The 14425-nt window shown below is 37.2% G+C and overlaps 1 protein-coding gene across 5 annotated transcripts in view; it reads left to right on the top strand.

Moving 5' to 3' along the window:
- The first annotated feature begins 1653 nt into the window (after positions 1-1653).
- MAP3K7 (mitogen-activated protein kinase kinase kinase 7) overlaps positions 1654-14425 on the top strand; it is a 35743-nt gene continuing 22971 nt past the window's right edge. For 3 of the 5 annotated variants that reach the window (XM_026844819.1, XM_026844818.1, XM_026844815.1), the window contains exons 1-10: positions 1660-1766; positions 3375-3440; positions 4322-4367; positions 5019-5157; positions 6177-6301; positions 9254-9382; positions 11436-11566; positions 11969-12050; positions 13243-13394; positions 14036-14195. In XM_026844819.1, the coding sequence (XP_026700620.1) occupies positions 4334-4367; positions 5019-5157; positions 6177-6301; positions 9254-9382; positions 11436-11566; positions 11969-12050; positions 13243-13394; positions 14036-14195 (952 nt within the window). In that variant the 5' untranslated portion in view covers positions 1660-1766; positions 3375-3440; positions 4322-4333. Of the gene's footprint in view, positions 1772-3374; positions 3441-4321; positions 4368-4998; positions 5158-6176; positions 6302-9253; positions 9383-11435; positions 11567-11968; positions 12051-13242; positions 13395-14035; positions 14196-14425 lie in introns of all 5 variants that reach the window. The other 2 variants (XM_026844817.1, XM_026844814.1) reach the window with 2 other exon arrangements.

Raw genomic sequence — 14425 nt, 5'->3', positions numbered from 1 at the left:
TGACATTTATAATGTGGATGTAATATGCCTGAACATTTTGTGGGTCTTTTAGTTATGTTGCATCTCTATATTTTAACTTTGACTATTTCTTCCTATGCCTCCGACCCCAAGAATCTTTTCCAATTTTTATTGGATAAACTCATTAGTAACTATGACTTTCTAGTGAAGAGCTTTGTAATTTTGTGAAGTGTGTTTTTCTATCCAAGATAATATTCTTGTTTGTGCATTATCTGTTTAAGGAAGACAATCAAATCAAATTCTGCCCTAATAAGCTGCTATGATAATCACATTTGTAAATGCTTCCACTCCGCCCTCTCCTCACTCCCCTTCTTTTCCCTTGTCTTCTTGTTCATCTCCCAGGAAAGTGTTTTATTTCATTAGAGGTGTCTGCTTTGTTCCTCGGGATACATATATTACTTGAAGTCAATGACGAGGAACACAAGCACAGAATGCCTTTAAAACCAGCGCAGAAAAAAGGCTGCTAGGGCCAAATAGAGAATCCAGGACTAGCACACCTAGCCCCTTGTTTCTCCCTCACCCCTATCCTTCTCATCTGCCCTGCCTTGCAGTTTTTGGAGTTGGAGGAGGTCTTATCTTTTGTATGCCTCCCATTTCTTCCTCCTCACCACCTTTCTCTTGGGCATATGTGTAACAACTTGCTTGTCTGTGCTTTCCTGGAGTGGTTACAAGTCACTGTGTTGGTGACACCCTAGTTTCAACTTTACATTGCATATACATGTTTTGTTGTTATTTCTGTATGTTGCCATTTTCCTCCTTAAGAACTCAATTAAAATAAGTGAAATTTCAATTAACCATAGGTTATAACTCACCAGTAACTGGAAGTGACCTCATAGAAAAAGGACATTTCTCTCTATCCTGCTTTTGGTTTTGTGCTTGGTTTTAAGGAGCTACTTCAAATAATGGTAGTGTTAGAGCTTCTTCACATTCAAGGGTTCTTGAATAATACAGTATGCAGAAGCTGCTACTACTGCTTCTGTGAAGTTACACTGATGAGTTGACTTGTCTGGTTTTATATAGTTTTAGGCAATGTTAATTCCAAATATATTAGAAATCAGACCTCGACAAAAATAGAGAAAGCATGGTTTATACAGACACTCCTTATTTGGAGGACTCTTAAGAGAATTTCCTGCTCTCATTACTGAGGCATCTGTGAGAAAATTAAAGGATCATTTTGAGCACATTAAACACCTCATCCCAACTTCATCATAGTCCTGTGCAGTTGTTTGCACATGCATTTAAATTGCAGTAGTTTGAATTCCTATTAGTAGCAAGAATAAACAACAGCAGATAGATATCATTTCACTGGTCAAATCTGGAAAAAAAAATTTGCCATCATTCCTCTGCTTTGTGAGCAAATCTTGTTTGAAATAATTAAGATCATATTTTTCTGAAATACTGTCCCTGCATGTTAATAATAAAATGTTTTGTATGTGTGTTTCCAATTCTTCCGTAGATGATCTCTGGAGGAAGCTTAGCTAAGCAGCATTTATGCTTTGACAGCATAATAGTAAATTGCTGCTGCAAAACTCAATTCTGTATGTCTTCAGTCTTCTAAGTTAAATTTTCTTTCAGTTTGAAGTTCCGTGCAGCAAATGAAACCAAGTTTTAACTAAGTGTTCCATGTTTTGTTCCAGGTTGTTGGAAGAGGAGCCTTTGGTGTGGTCTGCAAGGCAAAATGGCGAGCTAAAGATGTAGCCATCAAACAAATAGAAAGTGAATCTGAAAGAAAAGCCTTCATTGTAGAGGTGCAGTAAGTTTGCTGGAAAATACAGGGTTTGGTAGAACTTGTTTTCTTAAATTCATGGGTGCATTTAGCATACGAAGCTATGTCTGTATTGCAGGGTAAATGCAGCCATGGTACCTAGTACAGGCCTGGGCCCCCTGTTGTACAGAACAGGACACCTGTCAGAGCACATTGCAGCTCCTTTAGTCTGCTTCCCATAAAAGCTGGAAGGCAAGGCAGAGGAGAGAGGAGGGCACACAATTGGCACACCAGTTCCTAGATCCTGTCCCAGTGTGGAGTCAGGGTGCAGCTGAAATACTTGCCAAAATCTTGAAGCTGATTAACACTTGCAGGGGCTACAGCATAGGTTCTTCAAACAGTCAGGTCCATACTTTAAACTGGTTTTTAGTACTTTCAGCAGTTCTAATAATTTTGTTATTTTTTCTTACATATGAATTTATTAATACATGTAACTCATTTAAGGACAATCACTCTTTCCATTCAGTGTCTACTTCAGGAAGATCTTGAGTAGTTCAGATATAATGATAAACTTTCCAAGATACATAACATTTTCAAGAATCAAAAGTTAGCTGTGTAATGAAATATATTGTCATATGCTGCTTAGTATTTAATCAGTAAGAATCTAGGATGATCAAGATATACAGTATATGTTAAAAACAAATCTTAATTTTGGATCCAAAAATGTAATGAGCTGAAGGGTTAAGGGAAACATTTGTAATAGGCCTCTCTGAGTAAATATTTGTATGTTGTTCATTGCCATGGAAAGTTTTTAATGTTATTAATCTGAGTGTAATTTAATACTGAGTAGATTTGATCAGTCGCTTAGCATTTTTGTGGTCGAAAGAGATCTGAGAAGATAATCCCACAAATACTTCAGTAATTACTGGGATTCAGGAAACCCTACACAGTGCATCAGTTATAATACTCCAGGTTTTTTAGAACTTCTGAAGTGTACAGAAAAAATACTAGCTCTCTAGACAATGAACAGCATAAGATGCCTCAGAAGTCTGTGTAAAGGGAAGAAAATTCCTTTTTCCTTCCCTCTTACCTACTGGTAAAGAAAAACTCAGTGTGAAATAGTCTGATTGTCAGTACAGGCAGTTCTTGGTTCTATGAATTAGGTTCTTGGAACTATGTCACATTATTATTAAACTGGCTGCTTATAGGGTTGTGGGTTTGGGCTTTTTTTTAGAGCAGTAATCTTCTATTGTGAATAAAGCCAATATGAATCAGATTGTTTATGTAGTCAGACAATCAAGATTCCCGAATTTGGAGGTTCCAGGAAGAGCACCAAACCTATAAAGGTCATAACTGTACAGTGCTTATGACTTGAATGATTTTACTACACCATGAAAAAAATACTTTCTTTTAAATTTAAATTTCTTCAAAATTTCTTTTTAAAATACAGTTTCAGTTAGATACAAACCTAATTACATAAATTAAAATGCAAACAGGGACATCAGTCATGTAATTCCTAAAATCACCATCTAGGGTTATGCAGACTTACAAAACTGTAATTGCTGTTGTGGTGTATGATTTATAGATGTGAAAAATAAAGGAGTAGCCTTTTTATCCCATGGTTTGAAATGAAGTGTGGTTTATATTGCAGCTTCGACAACTGTCACGAGTAAACCATCCCAATATTGTCAAGTTATATGGAGCCTGTCTAAATCCAGTAAGTTACACCTTTGTCAGTATGACAAAAGGCGACTAGCTTAACATATGCAAACATCAATTCACAAAAAGTGTATTTTATATATAGTTTGTATGGTTTAGCTATAATAAGAAAACATACAGATACATAGATTGGTTGATATTTTCAGGGTTTTGGATTTTTTTCTTTTCAGAAAAAAACAAAGCTATTTCTAAACACGGATTAAACTTCAGTGTGTCAGAATGGCTTCTGGTGTATTACACACATAGCATCATTCATATTTACAGTCTTATTAATTGCAAATCAGCAATACAAAAAGAAAATACATTAGTGACACATGATTCACAGCTTGTAAATCAGTTCCTATTCTCATATATGCAATTTTGAGGATTTGCTTTCTTTTTGCCACAGCTGCAAACAGTCCCACAGATTCTCAAAGCAGAAAAGCAAGTACTGTGACGGGACAGATGGATCCTTAGCTAATTCTTGTATGGACTATTTAACTGGTTAAAATAATGCTGCATCCATTTTTTTCTTAGTATTAGTGAAATTCTTTTGACATGGTATTTAATATTTTTTTGTAAGCCATTAAAAAAAAAAGTAAAGGTGAATGAGTTGCAGTTTGAAGATAGCATTTGCTTTTCAAGACTAGGGGGGAGGGAGGTCATTTTCTTCTTTCCTAACTTACAGTGGGAACCAGATACAAAACTGATTTCTGTTTCTTATATGTAAATATGTACCATTCAAACTGACTCTTTACTTCATAGATAAATTTTCCATTAGCTTAGGTATGGAGACTTTGTAGTTCCTCTCAAAGAACTTTCCTTTCAGTTTAGAAAATCTGTTTTCCACCCCTACATTTAAAATATCCCTAATTTTTGTCCCCTCCACCCCCCCCAAAGGTGTGTCTTGTTATGGAGTATGCTGAAGGAGGTTCTCTATACAATGGTGAGTATCATTTCAACATAGTGTCTTCCTGGAGCTGAAGTGCTAGTGTTAGAGCAAACGTGATCTGAAACATAGTCATTTCATACATATGTCTCCATACTTGGAGATACTTGGAAGCCACCTGGACATAGTCCTGGGCAACCAGCTGTAGGTGGCCTGCTTGACCCTGCTCGATGGACCTCCAGAGGTCCCTTCCAACCTCAGACATTTTGTGGTTCTTTGAAATTCTTAAAAATATTTTAAGGAGAAAAGAGTGTGCTTTTAAAAACCACTTTTCAGTCCACTGGTTTGTTTGTTGATATCACTTTGTTATATTTTATAGAAGTCACTTAAGGTTTTCTAGTGGAACATCTGGAAAGATTCTTCTTTAACTTGTAAATTCCCTGAGCATTTGTTTAACATAGACTTTACCAGCGAAAGCAGTACCTTTCATATTAACATCAAAAATTATGAAAAACATACTAAAAAATGGAAAATATTTTGACATTTCCATTATTTTAACAGTCTGCAAAAGGTTATTTCAGTTGCAGTAATGGGGCATTGATAATTAATTAGATTCCATAGAGCTTTCTGATTGGTATGTTGTTAACTCCATTGTATCTGTTGTAATATGCAATAAAGTTCTTTTTAGTTTGTGCCTTTGTTTTGCAGTGCTGCATGGTGCTGAACCTCTGCCTCATTATACTGCTGCACATGCCATGAGCTGGTGTTTACAGTGTTCCCAAGGAGTGGCATATCTCCACAGTATGAAACCAAAGGCTTTAATTCACAGAGACCTGAAACCACCAAAGTAGGTTTATGGCTCATATTCCACATTTTCTTACAGTTGGAATTTAAGATAATTTGTAATAATTTCATTGCATTTGAAAGAAGTACCTTTCATTGATACTGAATTTATTGAATGTACTATATTGTAAATGAAAGCTGTGCATTTGAAGCTTCAGTTACAGAATAATGGTGCATAGTATATGCAATGAACTGTACTCAGTTACTTTCTGTTAAACTGGAAAACACATCCTGCTCCTCTCCTGCATCATGGAAGAGGATTTTGATAGGGATTCTAATCATAGGCATTTAAAATGCCCGAATTTTACAATGAGTTGTGGTGTTCAATAAGAGACCATCAGGTAAGGGGATTGTTTGATTGCTTGATTTTAACATCATGTTTAATCTGATGTATTAGAGCTCTTACCCCACATGGCCATCCTCTTCTGTCCCCTCCTGCCTGTTCCACTGCCCCTGCCAAATCTCCCATCACCTTCCACTGAAACAAAAATGAATAGTTTTCTGCCCAGTCAGTTTGTTCATCTGACTCATTTTACAGCTTCAGATCTGGCTTTGCAGATTAGGTGGAAACAGAGATTGTGGGAGATCGGGAGGATTATCCCCTTTTGGTGGTAGCCTGCAGTTATTACCAGATAAAACTAATGTGAAGCCACGCTTTGAGTGCTTTCATTTAAATAAGTAGCTACATTGACTGACATTAATGGGAGTTGATCATTCTTCTGATAAAATTGTTACAGTACTTGCTGGTTTTCAACCTTTGACATCTGAAAGACTAATTTTGTTTTAGTGTTTTACTATGGCTAAAGATACTTATTTAAAATCTAGCATGTAGGAATATTAATAAATTACAATCTTCAGATTATGCACAAGTGACCATACTTATTTCTCAAATTATAAAAATAAAGCACAGGGAAGCAAAGCCTTAGGTATTCAACTATATTTGAATGACTGTTGGGATTAAAAAAAATCAGTGGTTTATTACCAGACTCCTTCATACTACTTTTTTTTTTTTTTCTTTGACAGTTTGCTCTTAGTAGCTGGGGGGACAGTTCTAAAAATCTGCGATTTTGGTACAGCCTGTGATATTCAAACACACATGACCAACAATAAGGGAAGTGCTGCTTGGATGGCACCTGAAGTTTTTGAAGGTAACAAGAATTTACAGTGTCAGTATTATGTGTTCTTTCTAGGGGTGCAACTGTGAATGAATTTGGTATAAAAAATAAGAGCATTGTGTACTCCTTATTGCAGTCAGTGTATTAAAGTTTGAGGTAACAGCTGAAAGAGTCTTGGCAGAAGTCTAACGTTTAGTTAAAAATCTGTATGATTGTATATTGCCAAATAATTAAGCACAGTTTTGAAGAACAGCACTGAACTGACTCTAACATGTTAGTAATAAACAGTTAATTACATGAAGATGTGGAATCTTCGTGTCATTGCTGAGACTTCCACAAGGGAGTACCTTTAGACAGCTCCTGCTTCTTATTTTATAAGTAAATAAAACACAGCCAGAGAGCTATTTCCCCAGGACTCTGCTGGTTTTGAGATCCTTAAGTAATTTCAAACTCTTCTGACATTTAAATACACTGTCATTACTTTCACTCCCTATTCTGATCACCTTTTATCTTTAGAATTTCCCTGTTAGTGTCTCTAAATTGAGCATAATTGCCTTCATTTTCAACTGCTCACTTTCTTTTAACTTCATCTTTGTCTGCTTTTTGTGTAATCTAAAGATTTGATGTACTTCCCCTTTACTACATACTGAGGAACTTGTTATTAACAGGTAGCTATGTAGGAAAACAAAGTATTTCTTTTCCCAGAGTGTGGCTGGGGAACACTGATGATACTTGATAATGAGATAGGTATAATTCACAGAATCCTGTATGTTGGAAAAGACCTTGAGATCATCTTGTCCAACCATTAACCTATACTGACCATATTCAATTACACCATATCCCTCAGTGCTATGTCAACCTGAGTCTTAAACACCTGCAGGGATGGGGACTCCAACACCTCCCTGGGTAGCCCGTTCCAATGCCTAACAACCTGTTCTGGAAAGAAATGCTTCCTAATATCTAGTCTAAACTTTCCCTGGTGCAACTTGAGGTGATTACCTCTTGTCCTATCACTTATTACTTGGTTAAAGAGACTCATCCCCAGCTCTCTGCAACCTCCTTTCAGGGAACTGTAGAGGGCGATGAGGTCTCCACTCAGCCTCCTCTTCTCCAGACTAAACACCCCCAGTTCCCTCAGCCGCTCCTCGTACGACCTGTGCTCCAGACCCTGCACCAGCTCCGTTGCCCTTCTCTGGACACGCTCGAGTCATTCAATGTCCTTTTTTGTAGTGAGGGGCCCAAAACTGAACACAGGAATCGAGGGGCGGCCTCACCAGTGCCGAGGACAGGGGTAAAGATCCCTCCCCTGTCCCTGCTGGCCACTCTATTGCTGACACAAGCCAGGATGCCATTGGCCTTCTTGGGCCCCTGGGCACACTGCTGGCTTCTGTTCAGCCGGCTGTCAATCAGCACCCCCAGGTCCCTCTCTGACTGGCAGCTCTCCAGCCACTCCTCCCCAAGCCTGTAGCGCTGCTGGGGGTTGTTGTGGCCCAAGGGCAGCCCCCGGCATTTGGCTTTATTGAAACTCCTCCAGTTGGGCTCAGCCCATGGCTCCAGCCTGTCCAGGTCTCTCTGCAGAGCCTCCCTACCCTCGAGCAGATCAACACTCCCACCCAACTTGGGGTCATCTGCAAACTGACTGAGGGTGCACTCGATCCACTCATCTAGATCATCAGTAAAGATGTTAAACAGGAGTGGCCCCAAAACCGAGCCCTGGGGGACACCACTCATGACCGACCGCCAACTGGATTTAACTCCGTTCACCACAACTCTTTGGGTCCAGCCATCCAGCCAGTTTTTCACCCAGTGAAACGTATGCCCATCCAAGCCTCGAGCATCCAGTTGCGCCAGTAGAATGCTGTGACAAACAGTGTCAAAGGCCTTACTGAAGTCAAGACAGACAACGTCCACAGCCTTTCCCTCATCCTCACCCTGTTGTAGGAGATCAGGTTTGTCAGGCAGGACCTGACTTTCATAAACCCATGCTGACTGGGCCTGATCACCTGGTTGTCCCACATGTGTTGTGTGATGGTACTCAGGATGAGCTGCTCCAACAGTTTCCTGGGCACCAAAGAAGCTGACAGGCCTGTAATTTCCCGGATCATCCTTCCGACCCTTCTTATATATGGGCGTCACATTGGCCAATTTCCAATCTGTTGGGACCTCCCCGGTCAGCCAGGACTGCTGGTAAATGATGGAAAGCAGCTTGGCAAGCACCCCATCCAGCTCCTTCAGCACCCTCGGGTGTATCCCATCCAGTCCCATAGACTTGTGTGTGTCTGTGCGATGCAGCAGGTCACTGACTGTATCCTCCTGGATTGCAGGGGGGTCATTCTCCCAGTCTCTGTCTTCTGGCTGAGGAGACTGGATTCTCTCAGTACAACTCGTCTTGTTATTAAAGACTGAGGAAAAGAAGGCATTAAGCACCTCGGCCTTTTCCTCATCACTCGTTATCATATTTCCTCCTGTGTCTAGCAGGGGATGGAGGATCTCCCTGGTCTTTCTTTTGCTGTTGACATAGAAACATTTCTTGTTATCCTTGATTGCTGAAACCAGAGTAATTTCTAGCTGGGCCTTAGACCTCCTGATTTCTGCAGTAAAGTATTGTGACTAACGTGGAAGAAGTGAGTTGAAGAAGAATGTTTATAGGAAGTGTAGTCAGTTAAAACCTGAATGCAAGAGGTCTTTGAAACTTAATAAATTGTGATTTATATTGCATAAGAAAACTGATGCATTTTATCATTTCAGGATGACTCCCAAGTGAACAGGATTTATTTCCAGAGAGAGGCATTCTTAACATTCCTACTGCCAAATGATTGCAGACTTAAGTTAGCATGAATCAGCCAGCTTTAGAAAACTTTTTTTCTCAGCAAAACAAATGTTAAGTGAAAGGAAGCATATAGAGCTATTTACCAGCTCAAACTGTACTTCTTTTTCCTGTGTTCTATAGAAAAGAGACAAATTATATTGATGGCTTTCTTCCAGGTAGCAATTACAGTGAAAAATGTGATGTTTTCAGTTGGGGTATTATTCTCTGGGAGGTAATTACCCGTAGGAAACCTTTTGATGAGATTGGTGGTCCAGCTTTCCGCATAATGTGGGCAGTTCACAATGGTGAGTTGAAAATATTGCTTTTTAAGTTCTGCATTTGACCTGTAAATTTGCTAAACACTCTTAACTATGCAGCTTTAAGTTACTAGTTTTTCTGGTTTATACTTTATTAAATATGCATTTTTGTCATAAAGACTAATAGTTAAGACTGCCACTTTTGTGTTAGTGTGCAGTTTGTGTTATTTGGCTGTTCCAGTGCTTGCATTCCCTGCTTACATGTACCTACCACATGAACAAACAAGGGAAAAGAGCCATGTTCTTTTTGTGATGACATTCTGTTTTTAAAATCATCTGGATCATGTGCTACAAAAAATCCCACAACCCCTTTGTCTGGATGAATTACAATTTTATTAGTCAAGTTGTCGTTTTTTTAATTGGGCCTCTACAGTAAATACATGAGTTTTAGTAACTTGACCTGTCTTTAGAAATGCTGGAAACCATTAAACTCCTGCAAGACCATTAGTAATTAAAATTTTTTTTTTTTTTTTTTTTATCTGGTGGGTTTTTTTGTTCTGCTATTTGAATTGTTTTACCTTTGTGTGTAGGTACCTGCAGTCAGGGAGCAGGACATGCTAGGTACTATACAGAACAGATTCTCAGGAGCTTGGACTATAAACTGGAGACAATGGTTGGATTCACACTGACAAAAGAAAGCAGTGGTACAACATTGGTTAGAATAATAGACTGTAGTATCTTCATGATAGTGGTGTAACTTTTTTAACAGTGTGTCTTTAGGTATCATTGCAAAGCAGAGTTTTAAGAAGAGTAAGGTAATGATAGTGAAGTAGTTCATTGAATGTCTGCAAAGAGTTTCTGCCATTTGCAAAAGACAACATCAAAGAAAGCACAAACTTTTTTGGAAGGTGTAATTAACAAACAAGCAATGAAGGCCAGTACTCTGCCTGAGCATCATGCTTCAGTACTAAACAATAGAAGCTTAAGGTGAGCACAGACATCCTGTTCAGTGAAGACGAGAAGTGAGCATCCATGGGATGGGTGAGCATTATAGTCATAATAACGCACAAAGATAGATGTTTGCAAATGGCATTTCTGAATAAAGAAATTCTCTATTTCAGTCTTTCAACGACACAAGTCATTGAGATTAGGACTGATGAGTACCTTGCATAAAAGCATTAACTGTAAAAGTAAGTGTAAATGTAGTCATAAATCAGAAAGGTGTGAGAGTATTCTTTAGGGGAAGGCAAATCCCTATCTGTCTTTACTTTTGCTTTAAAAAGTCTCCTTTTTTAAATTTTTTTCTCTTCCCCTCCCCCCCCTTTTCCTACTTAGAAAGGAATTGTCCAGGTACATATCTCACTTGAAACCATTGTGGCACTCTTAGTTCATGTATTACTTCTTATAGTTAATACATTTTTAAATACTTACTGCTTTCAATGAAAATGTCGCTGTATCTCATGTATTAAACACAACTGGATGTCCATTAATTATGCTTGTTGAAATAGTAGAAAGAGTAGAACCTTGAATCAAAAAAACAGCTGAATAGTTTTATAACAGTTAAAGTAAAATACGCAAATAAAAATGCATATAGGCCATGAAAAAGTCACATGAAATTGGTACTTCCAGTGCTTAATTTTTTCAGAAAGTTCTTAAGAACAAAATCAGCCCTCAAAAATGTTTTTTTCCTTTCTTTTGGGGTTTTTTTCTTGTAAGTACAGCACTAGGAACCAAAGACTGTTACTACTTGCTTCCTAGTCTGGTCTAGAGCTTTATTCTTCAGAAAGTGGTAACATACTTGTTAGCCATTGTAATATGTTGTATTTGGTCAGTCAGTATTCAAACCACTACTCAAGGAAAAGTTTAATTTTCATTCTACTTGTTTGTATGTAACTGTAACTTGTACATAGTGCAAAGGAACTTCTTTTGTCGATTTTTTTGTTTGTGAAAGAGAAGATTAAGTACAGGCCAGTTCTTTCAGTCTACAATTAACTATACATTTTCCTGGTTTTATTTAGCAAAATATCAGAGAGAGATCAGTCACTCATTCATCTTACAGTCTGTTTAAGAAATTAAAGGGGTTTTCTAATTTCAATTATAGGTACTCGGCCACCACTGATCAAAAACTTACCTAAACCAATTGAGAGTTTAATGACCCGTTGTTGGTCCAAGGATCCCTCACAACGACCATCCATGGAGGAAATTGTTAAAATAATGACACACTTAATGCGGGTATAAAAATTTAATTTAGTATCTTAATCATTTCTTAACCTAATAAGTTGGGAAATTAAATTATAAAAGGTATGCCTTTTATCACCCTGTAAAGGTGGACTTGCATGTTTTCTCCTTCTCTCTCTTTTTGATAAAAATTATCAAATTATTACAGTAGAGAAGGGAAAAAATTCCTCTGCTTATGGGAGTGGTATACTAACTCATAACCAATTTGGGGAAATTAATAAAAATAGTCATAGATTTGTTTTAATGTATTACTAAAACCAGTTGCATTTATTTCTCATCAATTATTAGAAACATAATATATAATTTATATTTATAAATTACTGTATGAGGTACTATTTAAATAATTTTTAAACAGTTAATTGCTTTTTAGCAAATCATTGCTTTTTTTTTTCACAGTACTTTCCAGGAGCTGATGAACCTCTGCAGTATCCTTGCCAGTATTCAGATGAAGGCCAAAGCAACTCTGCAACTAGTACAGGTACACTTATATAAATAAGAGAAAAGAACAGTAACATGAAATTATACTGATGGGTTATAAAGCACATTCTCATATTGATTTTGAACTCAAACTGGGAAGGGTAACCTTTCCAAAATCTTAAGCATTGGCAGGAATGTATTTTTTTATTAAGACCTCATGCTATATCATATTTAGTGTTCTCTGCCAAATGGTTTTGCTGAAGTCTACCTTTAAGGGAGAACAAGTATATAATGAAAGCTGTCTTCAAATGTCCAGGTTTAAGGTCTCCTCCTTTCTTCCCCATCAAAGTTGCTAGCAGTTCACTCATCTTTCACTCAGATGTAATGTTGAGGAGTTGGCATTTTGAAATTTTTGACTATTCTTGAAAGTTGCACCTGCTTTCAGTTACGATCACCACAATTTAAACTTGCAGTTGTTTTACATTAAGATTCAGTAAGCAGTAATTTAAGTGCAAGGAGATCACTAGAAAAGTGAATGGAACAAAATGTGGGCCAGGCTTTCAGGTAGTCTTGCCCTCAGAGAGATATTTTTAATCGTAGAAAATAAAGATTATACGGTCTTTTCATTATTTTAGAATACAGTTTTCCTACTTCAGTTGTTATTAATCTTAGGTATCTTCACCTTCCACTGCTTGGTTGGTTTATTTTCTATCTCCAAACAAATTGATGTTACTTTGGATAAAGTTTCCTTAGCTACTTTGCAACTTAGTGACGTGTATATTACAAAATCTTTCAGCTGTAGCGTTGTACTGACTTTACTAGCTGTTCTCCACCCCACAGCACATGATTTTAAAATAAGATTTACCACTTCAAACTGTGAATAAATATATATTGTCTGTTATTTTTCAGATATCTGTGCTCCTCTATGATTAATGATGGATTATGTCATTAATTGTGAATAAGGTTGCTGGTTGTGTTGTTAACGTAACATCTACCCCAACAATTTCAGAGCAAGCTAAAGACTGACTTCAGAATGGAATCATAGTACTTAGTCATTTATTTCCATCTTTTTCATTCCTTTTATTTTTTACATTAACGGATCTGTTGCAATCATGCAGCTTGCCTTTCATTAAAAGTTTTCAAAAGTGTTGCTTTAAAGCAGTTAGGCTTCTGAGAATGCTCAAGTGAAGAGATGCACTTCAGTATTTTTAATGGAGAAACTCAAATTTTTTTTCCTCCTTAATGATTTCTAGGTTCATTCATGGACATCACTTCTACAAACACAAGTAACAAGAGCGATGCTAACATGGAACCAGGTGACTTCCAAGGACCTTCTACCAATGACACTATTAAACGTTTAGAGTCAAAATTGGCACAGCAAATGAAGAATACAGCCAAGCAGCCGGTAAGCCAACATGTACAATATTGAACCATAATAATGAAAAGGACAAAGGTGGAAAAAAGTGCTGTAACTGCTACAAAACATTAGTGTCTTCTTTCAAAAATAGTACAAAATTGGAGCCAGTTAGTTACAGGAAAAGAACGTGACAGGGGATGGAAAAATATCAAATGATTCCAAAAAGGTAAACTGGAAAGCTCTAAATAAGATCTCTAATGAAATAAAAAATAAGTTCATTTTATTTAAAGGAATTTACTAGAGTAAAAAATACTATATTTGAAAATCGCAGCCTTAACTTAGAATTAAAATATTAGTATAACGTGAAAGGATTAAGCATTTATGTAAATTTTGAAAATACTACATTTTATTTCAAGTAGGATGAAAATATACAAAGATTTTCTTGTGACAATATTGGCCTAATTCTACTCAATTTTGATCTGCATAAAGTGAGATTCTTCTGCAAGTTGCAGATAATTTGGTTCTTGTATGCCAATAATAGTTAAATTATTACTGTTTATTGAATTATAAATTTTAAATCTTGTCACTTTTAAAATGCACATTACAGAAATACATTTTAACCTACATACTGTGCATATCATGGAGGCTTCTGCAGAATTTTTTTTTTAAAAATGTGACTGTTGAAACAGGGTGATCCTGGCCGTTTGAGTTTACCCCCATCTCGTGGGAGCAGTGTGGAGAGCTTGTCAGATGTTCGCGCACGACCACAGTCAGCTCTTGTTTCAGGAGAAGCCAAAAGGATGAGTGCTGACATGTCTGAAATAGAAGCAAGAATAGCTTCCATCACAGGTAAAATGAAAGGACATTTGGGGGATAGACTAAGGAACTGGAAGGAAGATATAAAACATGCATAGTGTTACAAAAGGTTAATACCGGTAGCCATATGAAAATACTTTAAATTTTCATATAGTCTTTATTAATTGCAGGGGAAAATGGCTTAATTCACAGTTGTACACTCAACAAGGTTGAGTATACTAATTGGGTACTTCTAAGGTTGCAGACGAGATTACTTTTGTTGA

This window comes from Athene cunicularia, assembly GCF_003259725.1.
Source record: "Athene cunicularia isolate RWA chromosome 3 unlocalized genomic scaffold, athCun1 chr3_part1, whole genome shotgun sequence".
NCBI lineage: Eukaryota > Metazoa > Chordata > Aves > Strigiformes > Strigidae > Athene > Athene cunicularia.
The sequence above is the reverse complement of the archived record's forward strand: the minus strand, read 5'-3'. Positions and strand labels throughout refer to the sequence as shown.